We start from the raw sequence: 23,411 nt of genomic DNA, 5'->3' as shown, positions 1-23,411 counted from the left end.
ACACCCCACAACAACAAGAACTACAGTCGTTTCTAGTCCACTGCAAGACAAAGGCCTCACACACATGTCAATTTATGTGTGGGGTTTGACCAGTTTTCATCACCACGCTGGCCAGTGTGGATTGGTGCTGGTGGGAGAATTTGGTGTGATAATTCAGGTCAAACTAATCTAGTATGGGTGGTCCTGACTAGCGGAGCTTTGCTGATCATGGCGATACGCGAATCCTTTCACCACGTTAAGGTATCCCCACTCAGAGAGGGATATATATATATATATATATATATATATATATATATATATATATATATATATATATATATATATATATATTTAATTAATCTTTCGTATTTGTATTTTGTAAATTTTGATATCTTTTATAATGAAAACCAGAAATTGTTCTTCTTCATTTCTAGAATACTAGAGAGAGAGAGAGAGAGAGAGAGAGAGAGAGAGAGAGAGAGAGAGAGAGAGAGAGAGAGAGAGAGACTAATGATTTCAACTATTAAGAGTCAGTTAAATTAATTCCATTATTGAGAAACCTACAATAAATCAACCATTAACAACTCAAAAATATATAGCAGTTTTAAACTAAAGTGATTTCAATCCATGAGGGTATTGACTGTATTTTACATCCAATAATTAGAGTCACTCAGTCTTATTTTTGCTCTTAACTCCACTGCGTACTTGTACTTCGATGTATTGTCTTCAAAGTCTAATGGATTTGTCCTTGGGTCATACCCCACCTGTCCACCAAATTTCATTTATATTGGTTCCGTAGTTTTTACGTAATGTTCACAAACAAAAAATAAATAAACAAAATTTGTGCAATTTATTTAACCTCTGTACCATGGTCTTCCACTGTCTGGGATTAGAGTTTCCTTGCTTGAGGGTATACTTTGGCTCATTATTGTCTTATTTCTCTTCCTCTTGTCTTGTTATAGTATTTATAGTTTATATAGGAAATATTTATTTTGCTGTTACTGTTCATAAAATATTTTATTTTTCCTTATTTTCTTTCCTCACTGGGTTATTTTCCCTGTTGGAGCCCCTGGCCTTATAGCATCCTGCTTTTCCAGCTAGGGTTGTACTTAGTAAGTAAGTAAGTAAGTAAGAAAGTATGTAGGTAGTAATAATACTAATAATAATGATAATAATAAATCGGTACAGTATTTTTTGTGTAAAGTTTCTCGCAAACAAATGAACAAACGCCAACAGTAGTAATTACATATATTTTGGCGAAGGAAACTAGAGCATTATAAAAATATTTTCTTATCAGACCATTTTTCAGAGAAGTAGGAGGAAGTGTATAATTTTCCATGGTTCTTGAAGTGTAAAATTAAGGAACGAGTTGCCTGTGTAACCTTGAAAGCCGTTCTTGAGTTCATTCTCCTATTACACTTAATAAGAGATAGGGAAATAATATATACACACAAACACACACACACACACATATATATATATATATATATATATATATATATATATATATATATATACACACACACAACAAACTCAGAGGTTTCTTTTACACTGCAGGGGAATATATATATATATATATATATATATATATATATATATATATATATATACATATATATATATATATATATATAAATATATATATATATATATATATATATATATATATATATTATATATATATATATATATATATATATATAGATATTAAAATCAATATTAAAATTTAAATTTGAGGCTCGCATTTCTCTTTTCATATGAAAATGCAAGCCTCAAATTTAAATTTTACATTTTTCTCAATGAGCCAATGTTTTGTGTAATTGTAGAAGAAACAGACAATGCGTTTCTCAAATGTAAATTTTCAATAAAAGAATAACACCTAAAATTTCAAAAGTTATAAAGTGAGTTAAAGAAACATTAGCAATGCCAAGATCCGAATGTTGAGGAGCCATTGTTCTCCACCTTCTTAAATTCATAATTTGAGTTTTGTTAGGATTCAACTTCATGTTCAATAATGTGCACCATGCATTAATTTTAGCTGGATCTCTATCAAGGGATTCAACAACCCATATCTACAGTCAGGAGATGGAATTGAAGCAAAGAGAGTAGCGTCATCTGCATATGGAACGAGCTTGTTTTCTAGGCCAAACCACATATATGTATGAAAAGTAATGGGCCAAGAACACTTCCTTGAGGAATGCCAGATATTCCATTCTTACACTCATTATAGTGCCCATCAACAACATCTCTTTGGAATCTATTACTGAAAAATGCCATGAAAAAGACTCACCTATCTATTCTCAAGTGTTTGAGACTAAAAAACAAGAGCCTCATGATTACCCCAATTAAAGGCAGGACTATAATCAAGGACAATCAAGCAGAACAACTGAGCCACCATTTAACTATCCCACCTGGCTAATAGCATATCAGCTCCAACCACACAGCCACCTGTGGCTTTGGATTTTCGCTGGTTATATATTTTTTTCTGATGTTTTGTTCTAGAAATGTTTGTTTGTATGTTCGTACTCTCTCTGTACCTTATTCATATGACAAAAATCTCTCAACACACCAGTCCTCTTGAAGATGTCATAGAGACGAAACTATTCAGGATTGACGCGATATTCTAATTTTCTTCGTGATTTATTGCGTCTGTGCATTACATGTATCTGTGAGTTTTAAGCACACACACACACACACACACATATATATATATATATATATATATATATATATATATATTTATATATATATCTATATATATATATATATATATATATATATATATTTATATATCTATATACAGTATATATACATACATATATATATATATATATATATATATATATATGTATATATATATATATATATGTATTCAAAGTAGATAAGTTGATAAGAAATATATGTATCGAGCATTGAATCAAATCTAAAAATCTCCAAACTTATAGTATGGTTGAGATGAGTTTTCTCAAAATATATATATATATATATATATATATATATATATATATATATATATATATACATATATATACATACATTAAAATTGAAATTCGTGAGACTCGCATTTCTCTTTCCATTTGAGTGCATCGAGTTTGTATATTCAATGTCGCGTATTTAAATCATTATTAATACTTTCTTTTTATTATTATTATTAGCATTATTATTATTAGCTAAGCTACAGCCATAGTTGGAAAAGCAGAATACTATAAACCCAAGATCTCCAACAGGGAAAAATAGCCCAGTGAACAAAGGCAATAAGGAAATAGATAAACTACGAGAGAGGTGGTGAATAATTAATATAAGATACTTTAAGAACAATAACAACATTAAAATAGATCTTTCATATATGAGCTATAACAAGAGACTTGTGTCAGCTTGTTCAACATGAAAATATTCCACAACTTGGTCATAGCTGGAATAAAACTTCTAGAATACTGTGTAGTATTGAGCCTTATGATGGAGAAGGCATAACTGTTATAACTAACTGCATACCTTGTATTACGAGCAGGATGGTACTGTCGGGGAAGATCTGAATGCAAAGGATGGTCAGTTATGGAAAATCTTATGCAACAAGCATAAAGAACTGGCAGAACGACGGTGCCACAGATTAATATCTAGATCAGGATGAGATTTGGCAGCTGAAGGCCAGACAGGAGAACAATACTCAAAAAAAAAAAAAAAATAAATAAATAAAATAAAAAAAATAAAATAAAATAAAAAACCTCTTCTTCAGAATGGATTGATCACCGAAAATCTTAAAAGATTTTCTCAATGAGCCAATGTTTTATGTAATTGAAGAAAAAACAGACAATGCGTTTCTCAAATGTAAATTTGCAATAAAAGAATAACATCTCAAATTTTAGAAGAGTTATAAAGAGAGTTAAAGAAACATTAACAATGCCAAGATCCGAATGCTGAGGAGCCATTGTTCTCCACCTTCTTAAATTCATAATTTGAGTTTTTTTTAGGATTCAACTTCATGTCCAATAATGTGCACCATGCACTAATTTTAGCTAGATCTCTATCAACGGATTCAACAACCTAGATCTGCATTCAGGAGATGGAATTGAAGCAAATAGAGTAGCATCATCTGCATATGGAACGAGCTTGTTTTCTAGGCCAAACCACATATATGTATGAAAAGTAATGGACCAAGAACACTACCTTGAGGAATGCCAGATATTCCATTCTTATACTCATTATAGTGCCCATCAACAACATCTCTTTGGAATCTATTACTCAAAAATGCCATGAAAAAAGACCCACCTACCTATTCTCAAGTGTTTGAGACTGAAAACAAGAGTCTCATGATTACGCCAATTAAAGGCAGCACTATAATCAAGGACAATCAAGCAGAACAACTGAACCACCATTTAACTATCCCAACTGTCTAATGGAATATCAGCTCCACCCACAGAGACACCTGCGGCTTTGGATTTTCGCTGGTTATATATTTTTTTCTGATGTTTTGTTCTAGAAATGTTTGTTTGTATGTTTGTATTCTCTCTGTACCTTTGAATCAAATCTAAAAATCTCCAAACTTATAGTATGGTTGAGATGAGTTTTCTCAATAGATAATACAATATATATATATATATATATATATATATATATATATATATATGTATATATATATATATATATATATATATATATATATATATATATCCAATTAGCTACACTCCTAGTTGGAAAACCAGAATGCTAAAAGCACAAGGGCTCCAATGGAGAAAGCAGTCCAGCGCGACGAGTAAATGTAGAAATAAGGAATTAAATGTTATATGAGAAAGAATAATGCTGCTATAGTGCAGTTCACGCCCTTCGGCAGCAGAGATAGGTTTCCCTGGTTTCATTGTGGCGAAATTAAGTTGCACATGAAAGGTGTGATCCCAGACAACACTTTCCCAGAAATCTCCAACTGGCTTTGCAAGCAAATAGAGTATGATGCCCTTCAATCATTCCTCCTAGAGCAATACTCACTGTCGCTAGCCGCCAGTGTAGCCAAGATTTTTTAACTCTCTCAATAACCTTTGATGGATCAAAAGGCATCGATAGCTCACAGGGAAAAAATCAGTATTTCTTGCCTTCAGCCTGGTGCAGATGGTTCTCCTCGTGAAGGGAACCTACCTCATACCCTTTGAGCACAATGCCTACCAGAACTGGCACGAACTGCCCTTCCTGATGATGATATCTTACACCTGAAGGACCTAATGACAAGAGTCGACGCCCTTATGGACAGCCACTTCCCCACCATCAAGAACTCCACTCCTGATGAAGATGACAATCATAATTATAATGCCAACTTAAGCAGAGGTGAATGTTGTAGGCCATCGATGCCCACCGAGCTGCCCTTCCTGATGATGATATCTTGCACCTGAAGGACCTAATGACAAGAGTCGACGCCCTTATGGACAGCCACTTCCCCACCATCAAGAACTCCACTCCTGATGAAGATGACAATCATAATTATAATGCCAACTTAAGCAGAGGTGAATGTTGTAGGCCATCGATGCCCACCGAGCTGCCCTTCCTGATGATGATATCTTACACCTGAAGGACCTAATGACAAGAGTCGACGCCCTTATGGACAGCCACTTCCCCACCATCAAGAACTCCACTCCTGATGAAGATGACAATCATAATTATAATGCCAACTTAAGCAGAGGTGAATGTTGTAGGCCATCGATGCCCACCTCGTGACATACTTGGGCAGTGGCGAAGCTGCCTACCACCCACCTACGCTGCCTCATGCCCTTAATAGCCACTATATGACATCCTTCAACCCCAGTTGTGCCTCTACACTATATGTGCTATTGGATGTTAATGGTAAAAAAATGTGTAAGTAGGCCATCACCTGTGGCAGTGCATCCTTATTAACTGATCTCTTATTCTGTAATGATTCAGGATCTAATGAGCACTTTCAGGTAGATACTGATGCCTGTTGTTCCCTTCTGCCACGTTCCCTCTTAAGGGCGAGACCTATTCATTCTAGGACAGCTGATGTCCACCTGGTGGCCTACAACAGATCTGCTACCCTTTCTTCCTTTGTTCGTTGATGACTGTCTAGAACTTGTCTCTAGACAGGGCCTCTTCGGCTAAAAGTTATAGCCCCCAACACTGACACTGTCATTTTAGGGTGCCCAGTACCGGCGAAATTTCCTCAACGCCGATGTTACACTGCCAATCATCGGTGAAGATTTCCTTGCCCATTACCCCCTCCTGGTTGACATCGCACATAAACGCCTAGTCAACACCAGCTCTTACTCGTCCACACCTTTATCACCTGTTCCCTCCAACTTTATTCTCTACATCAGTGCACCAACAGACGCCTACTCACACCTCCTCACTTTATATCCCGATGTTTTCCACTCAGAACTATGCTAGACGCCCACAAGTACAGTAGCTATCACCATGTCAAGACGACAGGGCCCATTTGTTTGCAAGATTTGCCAAAATGAAAGAAATGGCCCTTTGTCAATAGGCCTAAAGCTCATGATCATCATTCCTGCACATTGTCCTGAAGAAGGATGGATCCCTACACACTTGTTTGAATTACAGGCTTCTTAACATCCAGACGGAACCAGACCACTATCCCCTCCCCAATATCGCCAACACCACCACTTAACTTCACGGAGTTAAAGTACTCTCGACCCTCGACCTCCTGAAGGGGACCATGAACCCAAAAGACAGCCTCAATACTGCATCACCATCCCCTTTGACACATCTGCTTTTATTTACTCATGCTTTGGCTATTGTAATGCAGGGACCTCCCCTTCTGTGTGTTACACGGATGAAATACTAATATTCTCCCCCTACAAAGAGAACCACCTACATCCCCTATGCATAGTCCTTTACCACCTGAAGCAGAACGGCCTCATAATCAGGTATGACAAGTGTACATTTGGTGCCAAAGAAGTGGCATTCTTGGGTCATTACATCACTCCTGAGGGAATACAAAAGTATCTTACGCCCTTGAATGTCAAAGCACTGCAGGAGTTCTTGGGGCATGGTGAAGTACTATCACCAGCTCTTGTCAGCCATCACCATCACAATCTCCCCCTCTATGACTCCCTAAAGGGAAAGCACAAAAAGATTTAGTGGGGGACCCCTTCAGGAGGCAGCCTGCTTCAATGCAAAGAAACCCTTATTAACTGTTACTACTCTCACCTTTCCCGTGCCAACTGTACCCCTTCTACTTTTCATAGATGTCATTTTATGTATGTATGTATGTATGTATATATATATATATATATATATATATATATATATATATATATATATATATATATATATATATATAACGAATAGACAATGTTTTTGTGGTGTAAAAAAAATCGAAGATAGTTTCTCTTCGGACAGACTGTCCTGCAGATAGTTTTCAGGATAACAGCAGAAATACATTTACTTTTCTCCATTTACGGCTTTAGATTTCGTGATAAAATGATATTGAAACCAAAAACGATTTTCAACTACATTTATTACGTAGGTTAACCAAGCTTTCAGGAAACCATCTTACACATCATCCAGGGCCAAAATCGGTAAAGAAATGAAATCACTAATGATAGGAAAGAGGGTTTCTTGAGAGCTTGATTAACCTCTCGCTATAAATGTAGTTGAATAAACCCCTGCTAGATTTAATAAACACCATGTTAGGTACTAGGTTGGCCAGGGCACCAGCCACCCGTTGAGATACTACCGCTAGAGAGTTATGGGGTCCTTTGACTAGTCAGACAGTACACATTGGATCCTTCTCTCTGGTTACGGTGCTCTTTCCTTCTGCCTACACATACACAGAATAGTCTGGCCTATTCTTTACAGATTTTCTTCTGTCCTCATACACCTGACAACACTGAGATTACCAAACAATTCTTCTTCAACCAAGGGGGTTAACTACTGCACTGTAACTGTTCAGTGGCCACTTTCCTCTTGGTAAGGGTAGAAGAGACTCTTTAACTGTGGTAAGCAGCTCTTCTAGGAGAAGAACACTCCCAAATCAAACCATTGTTCTCTAGTCTTGGGTAGTGCCATAGCCTCTGTACCATTGTCTCCCACTACCTTGGGTTAGAGTTCTCTTGTTTGAGGGTACACTCGAGCACACTATTATATCTTATTTCGCTTACTCTTGTTTTGCTAAAGTTTTTATAGTTTATTTAGGAAGTATTTATTTTAGTGTTGTTGCTGTTCTTGAAATATTCACTTTTTCCTTCTTTCCTTTCCTTACTGGGCTATTTTCCCTGTTGGAGCCCCTGGGTTTACAGCATCCTGCCTCTCCAATTAGGATTGTAGCTTAGCTTCTAATAATAATAATAATAATAATAATAATAATAATGTGCAATTGACTGCAACAAAATCTATCCACAGGGTCATATTCTGGAATAATTAAGTTATTATCCAACTTGTGTTTCGTTATTAAGCCCCCTCTCCCAGTAACCTTGAGGTTGTATACCTGATAAAGATTATCCCCTTTAGCATCAATCTTCCCATTATAGATTATCAATGTGTATTCTCTCCCTTATCTCGAAGTTAAGAAGCACAGCATGGTAATAAAAACGTGGGAGGTGAGGGGGGGGGGGGTACGAGAGGATAAGAAGAATGAGTTCGAGCAGATGGTAAATTCACACTAGTATTATGTTATAGACAGTTTATGTTATCCACTAAGCTTTATCGATATGTTATAACATTGCAATCTTTGAACACAATGCTGTAAGTTTCTTGATTATAGTTTCTAAGTGTTCAGGGAGACTAATAATACTACTAATTTTACAATATTATTATTATTATTATTATTATTATTACTATCCAAGCTACAACCCTAGTTGGAAAAGCAAGATGCTATAAGCCCAGGGGCTCCAACAGGGAAAAATAGCCCAGTGAGGAAAGGAAATAAGGAAATAAATAAATGAAGAGAACAAATTAACAATAAATCATTCTAAAATAAGAAACAACGTCAAAACAGACATGTCATATAATAAACTATCAACATCATCAAAAACAAATATGTCATAAATAAACTATAAAAAGACTATGTCCGCCTGGTCAACAAAAAAGCATTTGCTCCAACTTTGAACTTTTGAAGTTCTACTGATTCAACCACCCGATTAGGAAGATCATTCCACAACTTGGTCACAGCTGGAATAAAACTTCTAGAGTACTGCGTAGTATTGAGCCTCGTGATGGAGAAGGCCTGGCTATTAGAATTAACTGCCTGCCTAGTATTACGAACAGGATAGAATTGTCCAGGGAGATCTGAATGTAAAGGATGGTCAGAGTTGTGAAAAATCTTATGCAACATGCATAATGAACTAATTGAACGACGGTGCCAGAGATTAATATCTAGATCAGGAATAAGAAATTTAATAGACCGTAAGTTTCTGTCCAACAAATTAAGATGAGAATAAGCAGCTGAAGACCAGACAGGAGAACAATACTCAAAACAAGGTAGAATGAAAGAATTAAAACACTTCTTCAGAATAGATTGATCACCGAAAATCTTGAAAGACTTTCTCAATAAGCCTATTTTTTTTGTGAAATTGAAGAAGACACAGACCTTATATGTTTCTCAAAAGTAAATTTACTGTCGAGAATCACACCTAAAATTTTGAAAGAGTCATACATATTTAAAGAAACATTATCAATACTGAGATCCGGATGTTGAGGAACCACCGTCCTTGACCTACTTACAATCATACTTTGAGTTTTGTTAGGATTCAACTTCATACCCCATAATTTGCACCATGCACTAATTCTAGCTAAATCTCTATTAAGGGATTCACCAACCCTAGATCTACATTCAGGGGATGGAATTGATGCAAACAGAGTAGCATCATCTGCATATGCAACAAGCTTGTTTTCTAGGCCAAACCACATGTCATGTGTATATAGTATAAAAAGTAATGGGCCAAGAACACTACCCTAGGCTAGGCTACAGCCCTAGTTGGAAAAGCAGAATGCTGTAAGCCCAGGGGCTCCAACAGGGAAAATAGCCCAGTGAGGAAAAGAAACAAGGAAAAATAAAATATCTTACGATGAGTAACAACATTGAAATAAATATTTCTTAAATAAACTATAAAAACTTTAACAAAACCAGAGGAAGAGAAAAAAGATAGAGAACTCTAACCCAAGACAGTGGAAGACCATGGTACAGAGATTATGGTACTACCCAAGACTAGAGAGCAATGGTTTGATTTTGGAGAGTCCTTCTTCTAGAAGAGCTGGTGACCATAGCTAAAGAGTCTCTTCTACCCTTACCAAGAGGAAAGTGGCCACTGAACAGTTACAGTGCAGTAGTTAACCCCTTGGACGAAGAAGAATTGTTTGATAATCACAGTGTTGTCAGGTGTATGAGGACAGAGGAGAATCTGTAAAGAATAGGCCAGACTATTCGGTGAATGTGTAGGCAAAGGGAAAGTGAACCGTAACCAGAAAGAAGGATCCAATGTAGTACTGTCTGGCTAGTCAATGGACCCCATAACTACTTAATGATGATGATAAAACCTTAGTGGAGGTTTGGGTTAATGTGGATACTATATAACTTCAAGTGTACTGTACAAAATACTATTATTATTAGTATTATTACTAGCCAAGCTACAACCCTAGTTGGAAAAGCAAGATGCTATAAGCCCAAGGGCTCCAATAGGGAAAAATAGCCAAGTGAGGATAGGAAATAAGGAAATAAATAAGTCATGAGAATGAATTAACCGTAAATCATTCTAAAAACAGTAACAACGCCAAAACAGATATATCCTATATAAACTATTAACAACGTCAAAAACAGATATGTCATATATAAACTATAAAAAGACTCTTGTCAGCCTGGTCAACATAAAAACATTTGCTCCAACTTTGAATCTAAAATTAGAAATCAAAGTACAGGATTACACAAAAAATCAAAACGAAAATTTCTACACTTTTTCTGTCTAAACTTTAAACAGTCTTTAATGCCAATAGAAGTGATAAAATTTTCATTAAAATTAAAAGATATTCAGCATAAGAAACTTCAGGACTACATCCTCAAATGAATGTGACATTCAACTTTGTTGTGTATCTTTGATTTTACCTTTTAAGTAAGATTAGTCCCATGTATCTATGTCACATTATTATTATTATTATTATTATTATTATTATTACTTGCTAAGCTACAACCCTACTTGTAAAAGCAGGATGCTATAAGCCCCGGGGGCTCCAACAAGGAAAATAGCTCAGTGAGGAAAGGAAACAAAGAAAAATAAAATATTTTAAGAAGAGCAATATCTTTAAAATTTCTCCTATATAAACTATAAACACTTTAACAAAACAAGAGGAAGAGAAATAAGATAGAATAGTGTGCCCGAGTGTACCCTCAAGCTAGAGAACTCTAACCCAAGACAGTGAAAGACCTATGGTGCAGACGTTATGGCACTAACCAAGATTAGAGAACAAAGGTTTGACTTTGGAGTGCCCTTCTCATACAAGAGCTGCTTACTATATAGCTAAAGAGTCTCTTTTACCCTTAAAAAGAGGAAAGTGGCCACTGAACAATTATAGTGTAGTAAGAATTGTTTGGCAATCTCAGTGTTGTCAGGTGTATGAGGACAGAGAAGAATATACAAAGAATAGGCCAGACTATTTGGTGTGTGTGTGGGTGTGTGTGTGTAGGCAAAGGGAAAATGAACCGTAACCAGAGAGAAGGATTTAATGTAGTACTGTCTGGCCATTCAAAAGACCCTATAACTCTCTAGCGGTAGTATTACAAAGGGTGGCTGAAAGAGACACATTTGATGCTTATGTTAAGGGGATAATGAAAGCACTACTAATCCAGAGCACAGGGATAGAGCGGCCTCCAGTAAATCACTTGTATATCGCCCGCTACATTCCAGCCCTCCTTGTTCTAAGGTCATAACCTGTGGAAGGATCTCATTGACCAACAGTCTTACCTATGCTGTGTCCTGCTGCCAAAGCAATCCTCGTGCTCATGCATTCTTTCATTAAATTGTCAATAGAAAATTCCTGGATGAACCAGAGTGGGCATAGCAGTCTGCCATTTCAACTTAATCATATAGCACACCACTCTTGCCTAGCCCTTTAAGAGAGACACAATGAATTACATAGGTCTTCTTGTCCTTCTTTGTCTGAATTCTCTCCCACTTCTCCATCTACCTCTGTCCCACACTTCATCACCGATTAATCCCTTTGATCGAAGGTCACCCTTGATACAGTCCATCCACCTTCACTTTGATCTCCCTCTCCTTCTCGTTCCATGTACCTCCATTTCCACCACTCTCCTCCCAATGTACTGTTCATCTCTTCTCATGACATGACCATGAATTACATGGCTAAGAATGAAAAAGTGAAAACAGGTGTTCAAGGAATGATGAGATTGATTTTTGCTAGGTAAATAACCACATTATCTACTGAAACTTCGTCTATGCTGGTGCCAATACTGAATAATATTGTAATTCAAAAGGGAATGTATGAGATAAATAGAAACGGCATCATGATGCCCCTCCTCTTAAATTTTCCTCAAATCATGCAACATTCCTGATCTATGAAACCTGCCTACATGAACAAGAAGATTGACTTGTGCTAGTTTTTTTATGTTCCATGTCTACTGTTCTAATTTGCAGCATTTTTGATTGAACACTTAAGGACCTTTTGGCACTTGAAAATAAAAGCAATTCAAAATTCCTTGAAATATTATTCTATAGACTCCATGAATAATTAAAAGTCAATAAAAATGAAGCCTTACTATTTACCTTTTAATGAGAATAGAGAATGAATTACGGATTGTGAACTGCACTAAATTTGGGTACACTGTACTGTAAAAAAAAAGATATTAAATGAAACAGTAAATAGTCAATCAACCTTTCAACTGAGACACTGAATTTAAAAATCAATTTCTTTCCTTGAATAGCAAAACTGCTGCTGATATCAGTGGCAGTAGTGGGACCTGCCTCTCCTGGGTTCCCCAAAGTGATTCCCACTGTAGGTGAAGTATGGCCACACCCACAGATGATTTCGCAGGGAGATACTTACATGATTGTTCGGCCCAGCACTTTCAAGTGAGTTTTGTTTTTATATATGCATTTGTTTATTTCAAGAGTTAGAAATATATTGCTTTGACTTCAGTAACTACCGTATAACAATGTTCCCCCTTTTACCTAGAAATTTTATGCCTCTGTGTAAAATGCATCTGGTACAAGTTATCTTCTCATTGTAATATCAAATATCATATGCAATTCTTCTCTAATCCATTACTTATATATTGTTATTGACATGTTGGTTATGTATAAATTACTTGTAATTTTGCCTGTAGTTTCCAGCTTGGGTTGTATAGCCAGGGTTATCCATTAATCTGTAAGGGCACAATATCATTTCCTTTTAAATTTTACTTCAGCCAAGGATGTTGTTTTCACCTCTGTTTGTTTGTCACCAGCCTAACTAATAAATTTTCATATAAATTCCGATGAAATTTTCATATGTCAGAAATGAGCTAGCTTAGAAGTGAAGTGATTAGATTTTGACAGTGATCCGGAGCACCATCCGGATACAGGATTTTTCAAAAGTATTCTTCACTATCGCAAGATTGGACCAATTTAGAAATTTTTGCTTATTAATCAACAAATAAAGCACAGAATACATGGTAAAAATATTAAGCATAAGGCCATTTTAAGGTTTACCAATCACCACATTATGGACTTGATGATAATAATCTAATGAAGGCCGAGATGGTATGATAGGGGGAACTGAGCTGCCTTGCTGGAGGTCTGTGCTCCCTCATTGCTTTTTAACTTGTATATAATAAAATCAGGTTAAAGAATTTCTTCTATACTCCAGATTTAGTGTCACAGGCAAAGACTGTGATATTCTACAGGAGGCAATGAAGAGGTATAAAGACATCATGTTCCAGTCTTCTTCACACTTAAAGGTACTCTTTACTTTCTTCTACTTCTGTAGATTGCCAAGAGCTTTTCTTCGGATGGGGGCTTTTTGTCAAAATGTCATAGCCCCAAGCTATTTACTTTGAGATTAAATTTCCAGTAACTTGAGACTAATGTTATCTTAAAGAATATTTGTAAGTCAAAGCACATAGGCTATGCAAAACTAGTTAAATGTTATTATTTACAGACAAACCCTAAGGATATTTGGAGGAAGGACGAGGCATTCAGTGGTTACTTGGATACTGTTAGTATTAATCTTATGCAGCCCTGTGAAGAATACCCACACCATGATATGGACGAACAATATGAAATCAAGGTTTGCAATCCATTAGTTAAAAACTGCTTGATACGAATTGGGGATTGGTGAATGACATATAACTAGATGCAAGAGCTTAGGTACATTTTAGATCTGATTCAAGAAAGATAGTTGTTCAATGTTTTGTAATATATATATATATATATATATATATATATATATATATATATATATATATATATATATATATATATATATATATATATATACAAAACTAATGCATGTACGAAGAGTTATTCATAACAAAGAAGTTAAATAGTTGGTGTATATTGAGAGTATAATTATTTATATGAAAATTAACCAAGAGACTACAGTAAATGTAGTCAAAGATTCTACATCCTGTATATGGTGATTGATGAGGAAAATGGCTTAAAAAAATCACCAATGAGCATATTAAATGTTTAAACTACTACCCAGGCCTGCTGATATCAAACAAAATGTGTACAGAAAGTAACACTGTTCATTTCACAGATTGACAGCCCTGATCAGCCAGGAGAAGGCGTTATATTAGCGCAGAGCATTTGGGGCATTCTTCGTGGTCTGGAGTCCTTCTCACAACTTCTCGTTTCTGATGGATCCGCTTATCAAGCCAAGTCAACACAGATTAGGGATTTTCCAAGATTCCCCTTTAGGTGAGCATTAAAATCATGGCATTCAACATCTCGTGTTAAAGTAAATGATTAAACTGTTGCATGGATCAGCTTATCAAGGCAAGTCAACGCAGACTAGGAATTTTCCAAGATTCCCCTTTAGGTGAGCATCAAAATCATGGTATTCAACATCTAGTGTTAAGGTAAATGATGAAACTTTTGCAATAAACTGATAAACTTTTGCACCATTACAAGGATATTCGTACGGTCAGCACTATTTCATTTAAGGGTATTCCATTAGCAAGATGTGATAATGAATTGACATTACTTTGTGTACACAAGTGACTTATTTTCAAGTCAGAATTTAAAATGAATACTAAACTATCTTCATTTCACTGTGACTCCAGAAGATTATCAACAACAATGCCATACAGTGCATTACAATTGAATCAAGTTCAATTCAAATCATAAATCTTTGTTGAATATGCAGACTAAGGATGTCTGTGATAAGCCTATACTAAAAGACAGCCACGCAATGTGAAATAAGTAATGCTAAAAAGCGTCTGTTGCCCTGAGAGAAATTATCAGTATTGCTCACATTCAACCTGCTGCAGACGGTACTCCTCGACAAGTGAATCTATTTCATTCCCTTTTCATTACAACGCCTTCCAAATCCTGTGCGAGTACAGATATTACAACCTTAACATAAGAGTATAGATGACCCTTTAAGAGATGAAATTATGGCACTGAAAGAGAGAAAATTGGCAGAGTTTGTCCCGAAAATGTTGCTTTCCTAGAAAACAATTTGGTCTAAATCCACTTTTGGAGGAACTATTAACTGATGTATCTTATGTTTCAACAGAGGCTTCATGCTGGACACATCCCGTCATTACCTACCCATAAGTAAGATTCTCGAGCACCTAGACTTGATGGCAATGAATAAGTTCAACGTGTTTCATTGGCATTTGGTGGATGATCAGAGCTTCCCTTATGAGAGTGCGGTTTTCCCCAATCTTAGGTGAGAGTGGAGTCAATTCTGGGTGAGATGGAGTGTTAGGTTAGGTTGAGTTGGGTTAGGCTAGGCTAAGTTGAGAGTAACATGTAAGTAAATTTGCTGAGAGTGCTGTATTCCCAAATCTTAGGTGAGAGTGAAGTGGATTCTGGGTGAGATGGAATGTTAGGTTAGGTTAGGTTTGGTTTGGTTTGGTTAGGCTAGGCTAGGCTAGGCTAGGTTGAGAGTAACATGTAAGCAAACTGGCTGAGAGTATTGTATTCCCAAATCTTAGGTGAGAGTGAAGTCGATTCCGGTCGAGATGGAGTGTTGTGTTAGGTTAGGTTAAGTTAGGTTAGGCTAGGTTGAGAGTAACATGTAAGCTAATTGATTGGTATTTTACTTTCAATTAAGATTCTATCCCATTTTTCAGTTCTTATTTAGTGTTATGTTGGTTAGGTTAGGCTGAGAGCAACATGTAAGCTAATTGGCTGATATTCTACTTTCAATTAAGATTCTATTAATGTAACTAAACTAACTCCCTCACTTTTCAGCAAGGAAGGTTCATACAGTTCTATCCACGTGTACACGGAGAAAAATATATCTGATATTGTGGAGTACGCAAGGTTGAGAGGAATCAGGGTACTGCCAGAATTTGATACACCAGGTAAGTGGCTTCTATATTGCATGCATGTATTTTGTACAGCTTCATAAATTCCGGTACACTTCATTAGAAGCTAAAGAACCATCTGACGGTTATATATTGTATCAGGTAATACTGTGTTTAGCTAGAGAGAAACTGCTCACAACGCTGCCTGTAAAAACAAAGTCACTGAGGTAGTACACGTGTGATCAAAACATTTCTATTAATTTTACAAAGTGCTGTATCGGAAAATATTATGTTACATGCTTAACAGCATTTTTAAAATGAATAAAAATCTATTAAATCACATATTTATAAGCTCAGTGACTTTGTTTTGCATGCAGCGGCATGGTCGACAGTTTCTCTTTAGCTAAACACAACGTTACCTGCTACAATAAATAACAGTCAGACATCTCCTTCGCTTTCCCTAAAGTGTACCGCAATTAATGAAGCCAACCATACTAGCTGGGTCTTCAACATATTGCCAAATGATCTAAGGATAAGCACTAAACAGCTTAACCCAGTGTCTAAGTGAATAGTTTAATTGGAAGGGTATTTCTGGTTCATCATTACTCTCTCCACACCTTTGAAGGGTGGGCGTACTACCATAAATCTGTCCTGAGATCCTCTCCTTTTATTGTGTTTTATACATTCCTGATTTCAATTGCCTAATTATGCTGTCACCAATATAGTCAAGTTTTTTTTCAGGCTTCTTTAATATTTTGATTATTCTCCCCCTAAAGTCTTCTGGAGTCAGATTACAGATCTGCCATGAAAATTAAAATTCTTTTCATCTCTTCGGTTTCTCATATAAGTTCCTTAATAAACACATGCACACACACACATATATATATTTATATATTTATACTATATCCATACATAGCCTACACATGGTTTCTGGGTATATTGCATTATCTCTACAATTAACATATAATGTCTCAGTGACGTCTAAGGATCCAAAACAACGTTTCGTTGGACAAACTATACCCCTGTTGGCTTTCAGGATAAGATAAAAATTGCATTTAAATTTTTCCATCTAATATATAGTATTGACATGTGTTTCAAATAACTTCTTTCTTGTGATTCTTTGTCAGGACTACATTGGTTGATCAAATGAATTTCACTTCACAGGAAGGTTAAAATCTAAAATACAGAAATATTTGAAAACTTCGAAATTAATTAACAAGTATTTATAAATAAAAACTTTAATGCTCCTTGAAATGGATAATTTCAAGATTAATTTTGAAATACATAAATGTTTTTCCACAAGGGTTAAATTAAATTCATGGCAGACATCACAAGCTTTCCTCCTCTTAGATGAAGCTCACGGTTCCACTCTTGCAATGGGATTGACGTCGTTTCTTCAGGGAACTCATCTCCTCTCCAAAGCAGGTTAAACTGTGAGACTTATTCGTCCTTCTGAGGTAGACATCAAAAGCTTTCCTCCTCTTAGAGGAAGCTCACGGTTTCACTATTGCAACGGGATTACGTCAGTTTTTCAGGGAACTTATCTCTTTTCCAAAGCAGGTAAACTAAAGAGACTTTCTCACCCCCTCCGAAAATCTAGAAATTGTAAACTGTTTCATCTTGGAATTGATTCCCTTTAAAGCATCATTTTCTCTGCGATGAAGTTGTTTCTGTATTCCTGCTGTACCGCATGTGTTTCACACTCGTACATTGTAACGGTATTTTCTTTGTTTTATTGTGTATTGAGCTCTACACCTCTGTCAACAGAACCAGTTTGAGCCTGCTTTTCTTGCATTGATCTGTTTGAAGTTTTGTGACCTTCTTACACTGAAACTGTTAAAAAAAGAGTTAGTTCCATTCCTCCCATCCCTCAGTTATTTCCTAACTGGCGATCCACACACTATATAAGTCATTTAAATCCTTCCTCCGATGAAATTCACGATTCTACAGCTGCAACGGGGTTGATTTTTGTGTTTTCAAAGTTGTGCAAGGCAGTGCAAATGGGATTTTAAACACTTGTCAACACTAAATACTAAATTGAAAATGTACATGCTTTTTTTTTGTCTTATCCTGAAACCTATCTGAAGCTCAGTTTGTCCGGAGAGATGTTGTCTTTGAATCTTAGACGCCATTGAAACATTACTTACACTGCTACTTAGTCCATTTCAAATGCATACGTTCAACACATTCTCTGAACTTTTACATTTGCTTATTCCTAACAGGTCACACAATGTCATGGGGTCCTGGACAACCAGGTCTTCTAACAACCTGCTATAAGTAAGTTATAGTTTTATTGAATTCGTGAACTACTTAATTGACATATAGATACATTTTTTTCATATTTGTATAATCAAATTTGTATGAGTTTAAACTGTTATTAGGTAGAACCATCTTGACAATAGCTTGGCACATGCATGTACTAGGAACCGCAGTAATAATAAGATGTCCCTAAATTCTTTGTGACAATTGTTACTTAATTGAGTCTCATAAATTTCCTTTATTATATAAACTTTCAATCGAAAGAGAATCAAAATTGTCACTATGCTAATTAATAAAGCGTAACATCATGAAACACAAATTGCCCCATGTAAATATATAAGGAAAGGGTAACCTAATTAATTACCTTCAAATCAAAATAGAAGGGAAGACTCTTCAATTTCAAACATCTCAGCACTGTATCTTAATGTACAAGTATAGTTTTGCTAGACAATTTTAATTGTTACAAACATATAGTTATTTGCAATATAATAGAAAGGCATACCACAGAATGAAATAAGTTGATTAATAGCAAAATCATTAAATTATCTATAATAGACCCTATACTTACTTTCATTGGCGTTTGCCTACCAGCATACACATGCACATATTAGTTGAAATTCTTTATTTATTCTGCCCAAGACCAAAAGAACATATATGAGAACCGGTAAACCCACCAGAACACTAAATCATCTAAAATTGTATGAAGCAGGGACTCAGGTGGTGTGAGTTCACTCAATTGGTAGTGGACAGTGTGGGCTTAGCAGGTGTTAGAGGAACATCTGTGGGGCCTCTTGTTATCTTCTTATTGAGTAGGAAACAAAAGAAGCTCCTGTGCATGTGGCCCTTAAAGAGACTGTTAATGAAAGATAGAAAACAGACTGACAAGAAAACAGAAGAGAGAGTGTACTCCAATTTGTTTTGTGATTTGAAATCTCTACAAAGACGATTTTTCCATAGAGTTTGTTAAAGTATCTTCCAGTTCATTGCCTTATTAAGTATTCCAATGTGTTCTGATTAACGAAGATTCCTAACGATGACGTCACAGCTGTGACGCTATTGGTGTTGTCCACCCAGAAGTCTTGCCTACCTGCGCTAGCAATTTCCACAGAGTTTGTTGAATTATCTTCCAGTTCATTGCCATGTAAAGTACTCCATTCTGTTCTGATTAACGAAGATTCCTAACAATGACGTCACCACTGCGACACTATTGGTGTTGTTTACCCAGAAGCTCTGCAGTGAGTGGTGGACTGACCTGTTATGTTCTTTTGGCTTTGGTACTGCCAACTCTTTTGCTCATTCTTAAATATTATACCTCAGAGATGGAGAACCAGACGGAACCTATGGCCCTATCGATCCCACCAACAACGACAACTACGACTTCTTGACGACCCTGTTTACGGAGGTCACCGACCGATTCCATGATCACTACATTCATCTCGGGGGGGATGAGGTCAGCTTTTCCTGCTGGTAAGCTGTCTTTCTTATATTTTTTAATTAATAATGGATAAAAGGCGAGTATTGTTTGCAATATTTAGGTTATAAATGACAAAAAAGTCAGCTTTCCTGCTGGTAAGGTGTTTTTCCTATATTCTTTGACTTAACAATGGATAAAAGTCTAGTATTGTCATTAATATTTAAAATATTAATGACAAAAAGGCAGCTTTTCATGTTGATAGGATGTCATTCATACATTCTTTGACTTAACACCAGGTAAAAGTTGAGTATTGTTTGCAATATTTAAAATATAAATGACATAAAAGTCAGTTTTTCAAGCTGGTAGATGTCTTTTCTTCATTATTTGACTTATCAAATGGATAAAAGTTGAGTAATATTGGTAATTTTTAAAATATCAATGAAAAAAAAAGACAGTTTTTTAATCGGGTAGAGGTCTCATCTTCATTGTTTGACTTTGCAAACGGATAAAATTGATTATATTGTTTGCAATATTTAAAAAGTGAATGGCAAAAAATTAGTTATCCACAGTCTAAAATACTTCCTAACAGAATTATGAGCAGGTAGGAAATCCAATCATAAAATTTGTTACTAATTACATCTGCCAACGAAGTTGGAAGGAGGCTATGTTTTCGCCCCTGTTTGTGTGTTTGTTTGTGAACAGCTTTCTGGTTTCAATTTTTTCGTAGAGTAATGAAACTTGCAGGGATTAACTGATATCTAAAAAACTGGAAATTATTAAATTTTGGAAGGTCATGGTCAAAGGTCAAGGTCACGGTCAAGCATAATGTCCAATTCATGCAATCAGCCATAAGTTTGGACATAGTTGTCACAGAGACTTCAAACTTGGTTCATATTTGAGTGTACGAAAATTCATGCCAATTACTACATGTTAAGGTCAAAGGTCAAGATCAAGGTTAAGCCAAAGGTCGAGAAATGAGCTGCCATGGCGGGGGATCTCCGCTCTACTGAGTGTCCTTTGGTCACTATACAGAACCAATATGAGAATTTTCTATCTTAAGTTTAGATTACACTGCATTGAAACTGCTTGAAAACACTTCCCTAACTAGAGAGGTACTCAGTAGAGTGCAGATCTACGCCGCGGCTGCTTATTTCCCGACCTTTAGCTTGACCTTGACCTTTGACCTTAACATGTATTAATTGGCGTGGATTTTCATACACTTAAACATGAACCAAGTTTGAAGTCTCTGTACAATGATATGCAAATTTATGGCTGATTACATGAATTGGACATACATACATACATACATAAATATATACATATATATATATATATATATATATATATATATATATGCATGTATATATATATATATATATATATATATGTATGTATATATAAATACATATATATATGTATGCATGTATATATATATATATATATATATATATATATATATATATACACCCATCTATATGCATATATATATATATATATATATATATATATATATATATATATATGTATGCATGTATATATACAGTATATGTATATATATGTATGCATGTATATATATATATATATATATATATATATATATATATATATATATATATATATAGCCATAGCCAGACATTTGCTTTTCATTATATAGGGGAGATTATTCTCAATTCTATAACGCTTCGTAAGAAGTAATTTACAAGTTTTTACTACTACACATTGCCTCTTGTTTTACCTTTAAAGTTGTCATACACATTTTTTTACAATTAGAACCAAAAAAAGCTGTTTTAGTCTTCTGAAAAATGTAGAAGCAAGAACTATTGGAGTGTCTTGAAAGATAATTAATAATAATAATAATAATAATAATAATAAATTAATGATAATAATTATAATGATAAGAATAATAATAATGAAATTAATAATAATAATAATAATAATAATAATAATAATAATAATAATAAAGTTAGCAATAGTAATAATTGAACAATTAATGCTACATTGTATCCCACGTAGTTTAAATAAGAATTTTTTTTTCAAAAAAAAAAAAAAATGATAAACATATCAAAATATGACTAGAGATTGGAAGCCTGCAAAGTTACATTTTAAGTTTCCCAATAATGTACGAAATTATTACCATTCACGACCCCAAAAACTATGATCAATTAAAAAAAATCCATAATATTTAGTGTAATCCGTTCAATAAATGAACAAAACAGTTTTGGGATCCTTTGACTGGCCAGACAGTACTACATTGGATCCTTCTCTTTGGTTACGGTTGTTTCCCTTTGCCTACCCATACACTGAATAGTCTGGCCTATTCTTTACAGATTCTCCTCTGTCCTTATACACCTGACAACACTGATATTACCAAACAATTCTTCTATCAAGGGGTTCACTACTGCACTGTAATTGTTCAGTGGTTACTTTCCACTTGGTAAGGGTAGAAGAAACTCTTTAGTTATGGAAAGCAGCTCTTCTAGGAGGACACTCCAAAATCAAACCATCGTTCTCGGGTCTTGGGTTGTGCCATAGCCTCTGTACCATGGTCTTCCAGTATCTTGGGTTAGAGTTCTCTAGCTTGAGGGTACACTTGGGCGCACTATTCTATCTAATTTCTCTTCCTCTTGTTTTGTTAAAATATTTTTAGTTTATATAGGAAATATTTATTTTAATGCTGTTACTGTCCTTAAGATATTGTATTTTTCCTTGTTTCCTTTCCTCACTTGGCTATTTTCACTGTTGGGGCCCCGGGGCTCATAGCATCCTGCTTTTCCAACTAAGGTTGTAGCTTAGCAATTATTAATAATAATAATAATAATAATAATAATAATAATAATAATATTAATAATAATAATAATAACAACATGGCCGGTAATTGTGATCATATTGTACCCCTCATCTGAACATCATAACGGTTCGCCAAACCTAAGATAACATTTGAGACGTTAGCTCGAGATAAGGCTATTAAAATGCTCACTTCTTCTGTTTCTTTATCAAATTATCATCAAAGATAAAGTATCTTTCGTGATAAGTCTCTTTTTATTGAACTCCAATGTATTACTACCGAACTAAGAGAGTGAATTATTTATTCTGTAGCTGATTTTACTGTTTGAATTATTACACATCTGACCGTAGACCGAAGGACTTATTATTATTATTATTATTATTATTATTATTATTATTATTATTATTAGCCAAGCTGCAACCCTAGTTGGAAAAGCAGGATGCTGTAAGCCTAAGGGCTCCAACAGGGAAAAATAGCCCATTGAGGAAAGGAAATAAGGAAATAAACTATAAGAGAAGTAACGAACTATTAAAACAAAAGATTTCAAGAAA

General features: G+C 35.2%; 1 protein-coding gene across 1 annotated transcript in view; it reads left to right on the top strand.

The window, feature by feature from the left end:
* LOC137650855 (beta-hexosaminidase subunit alpha-like) overlaps positions 1–23,411 on the top strand; it is a 45,316-nt gene that overhangs the window by 11,674 nt on the left and 10,231 nt on the right. The window contains exons 2-9 of the mRNA XM_068384013.1: positions 12,869–13,016; positions 13,792–13,882; positions 14,083–14,211; positions 14,683–14,843; positions 15,664–15,819; positions 16,347–16,459; positions 18,625–18,679; positions 19,979–20,128. Coding sequence (XP_068240114.1) covers positions 12,869–13,016; positions 13,792–13,882; positions 14,083–14,211; positions 14,683–14,843; positions 15,664–15,819; positions 16,347–16,459; positions 18,625–18,679; positions 19,979–20,128 — 1,003 coding nt within the window. The remainder of the gene's footprint in view (positions 1–12,868; positions 13,017–13,791; positions 13,883–14,082; positions 14,212–14,682; positions 14,844–15,663; positions 15,820–16,346; positions 16,460–18,624; positions 18,680–19,978; positions 20,129–23,411) is intronic.

This window comes from Palaemon carinicauda, chromosome 1, assembly GCF_036898095.1.
Source record: "Palaemon carinicauda isolate YSFRI2023 chromosome 1, ASM3689809v2, whole genome shotgun sequence".
NCBI lineage: Eukaryota > Metazoa > Arthropoda > Malacostraca > Decapoda > Palaemonidae > Palaemon > Palaemon carinicauda.
The sequence above is the reverse complement of the archived record's forward strand: the minus strand, read 5'-3'. Positions and strand labels throughout refer to the sequence as shown.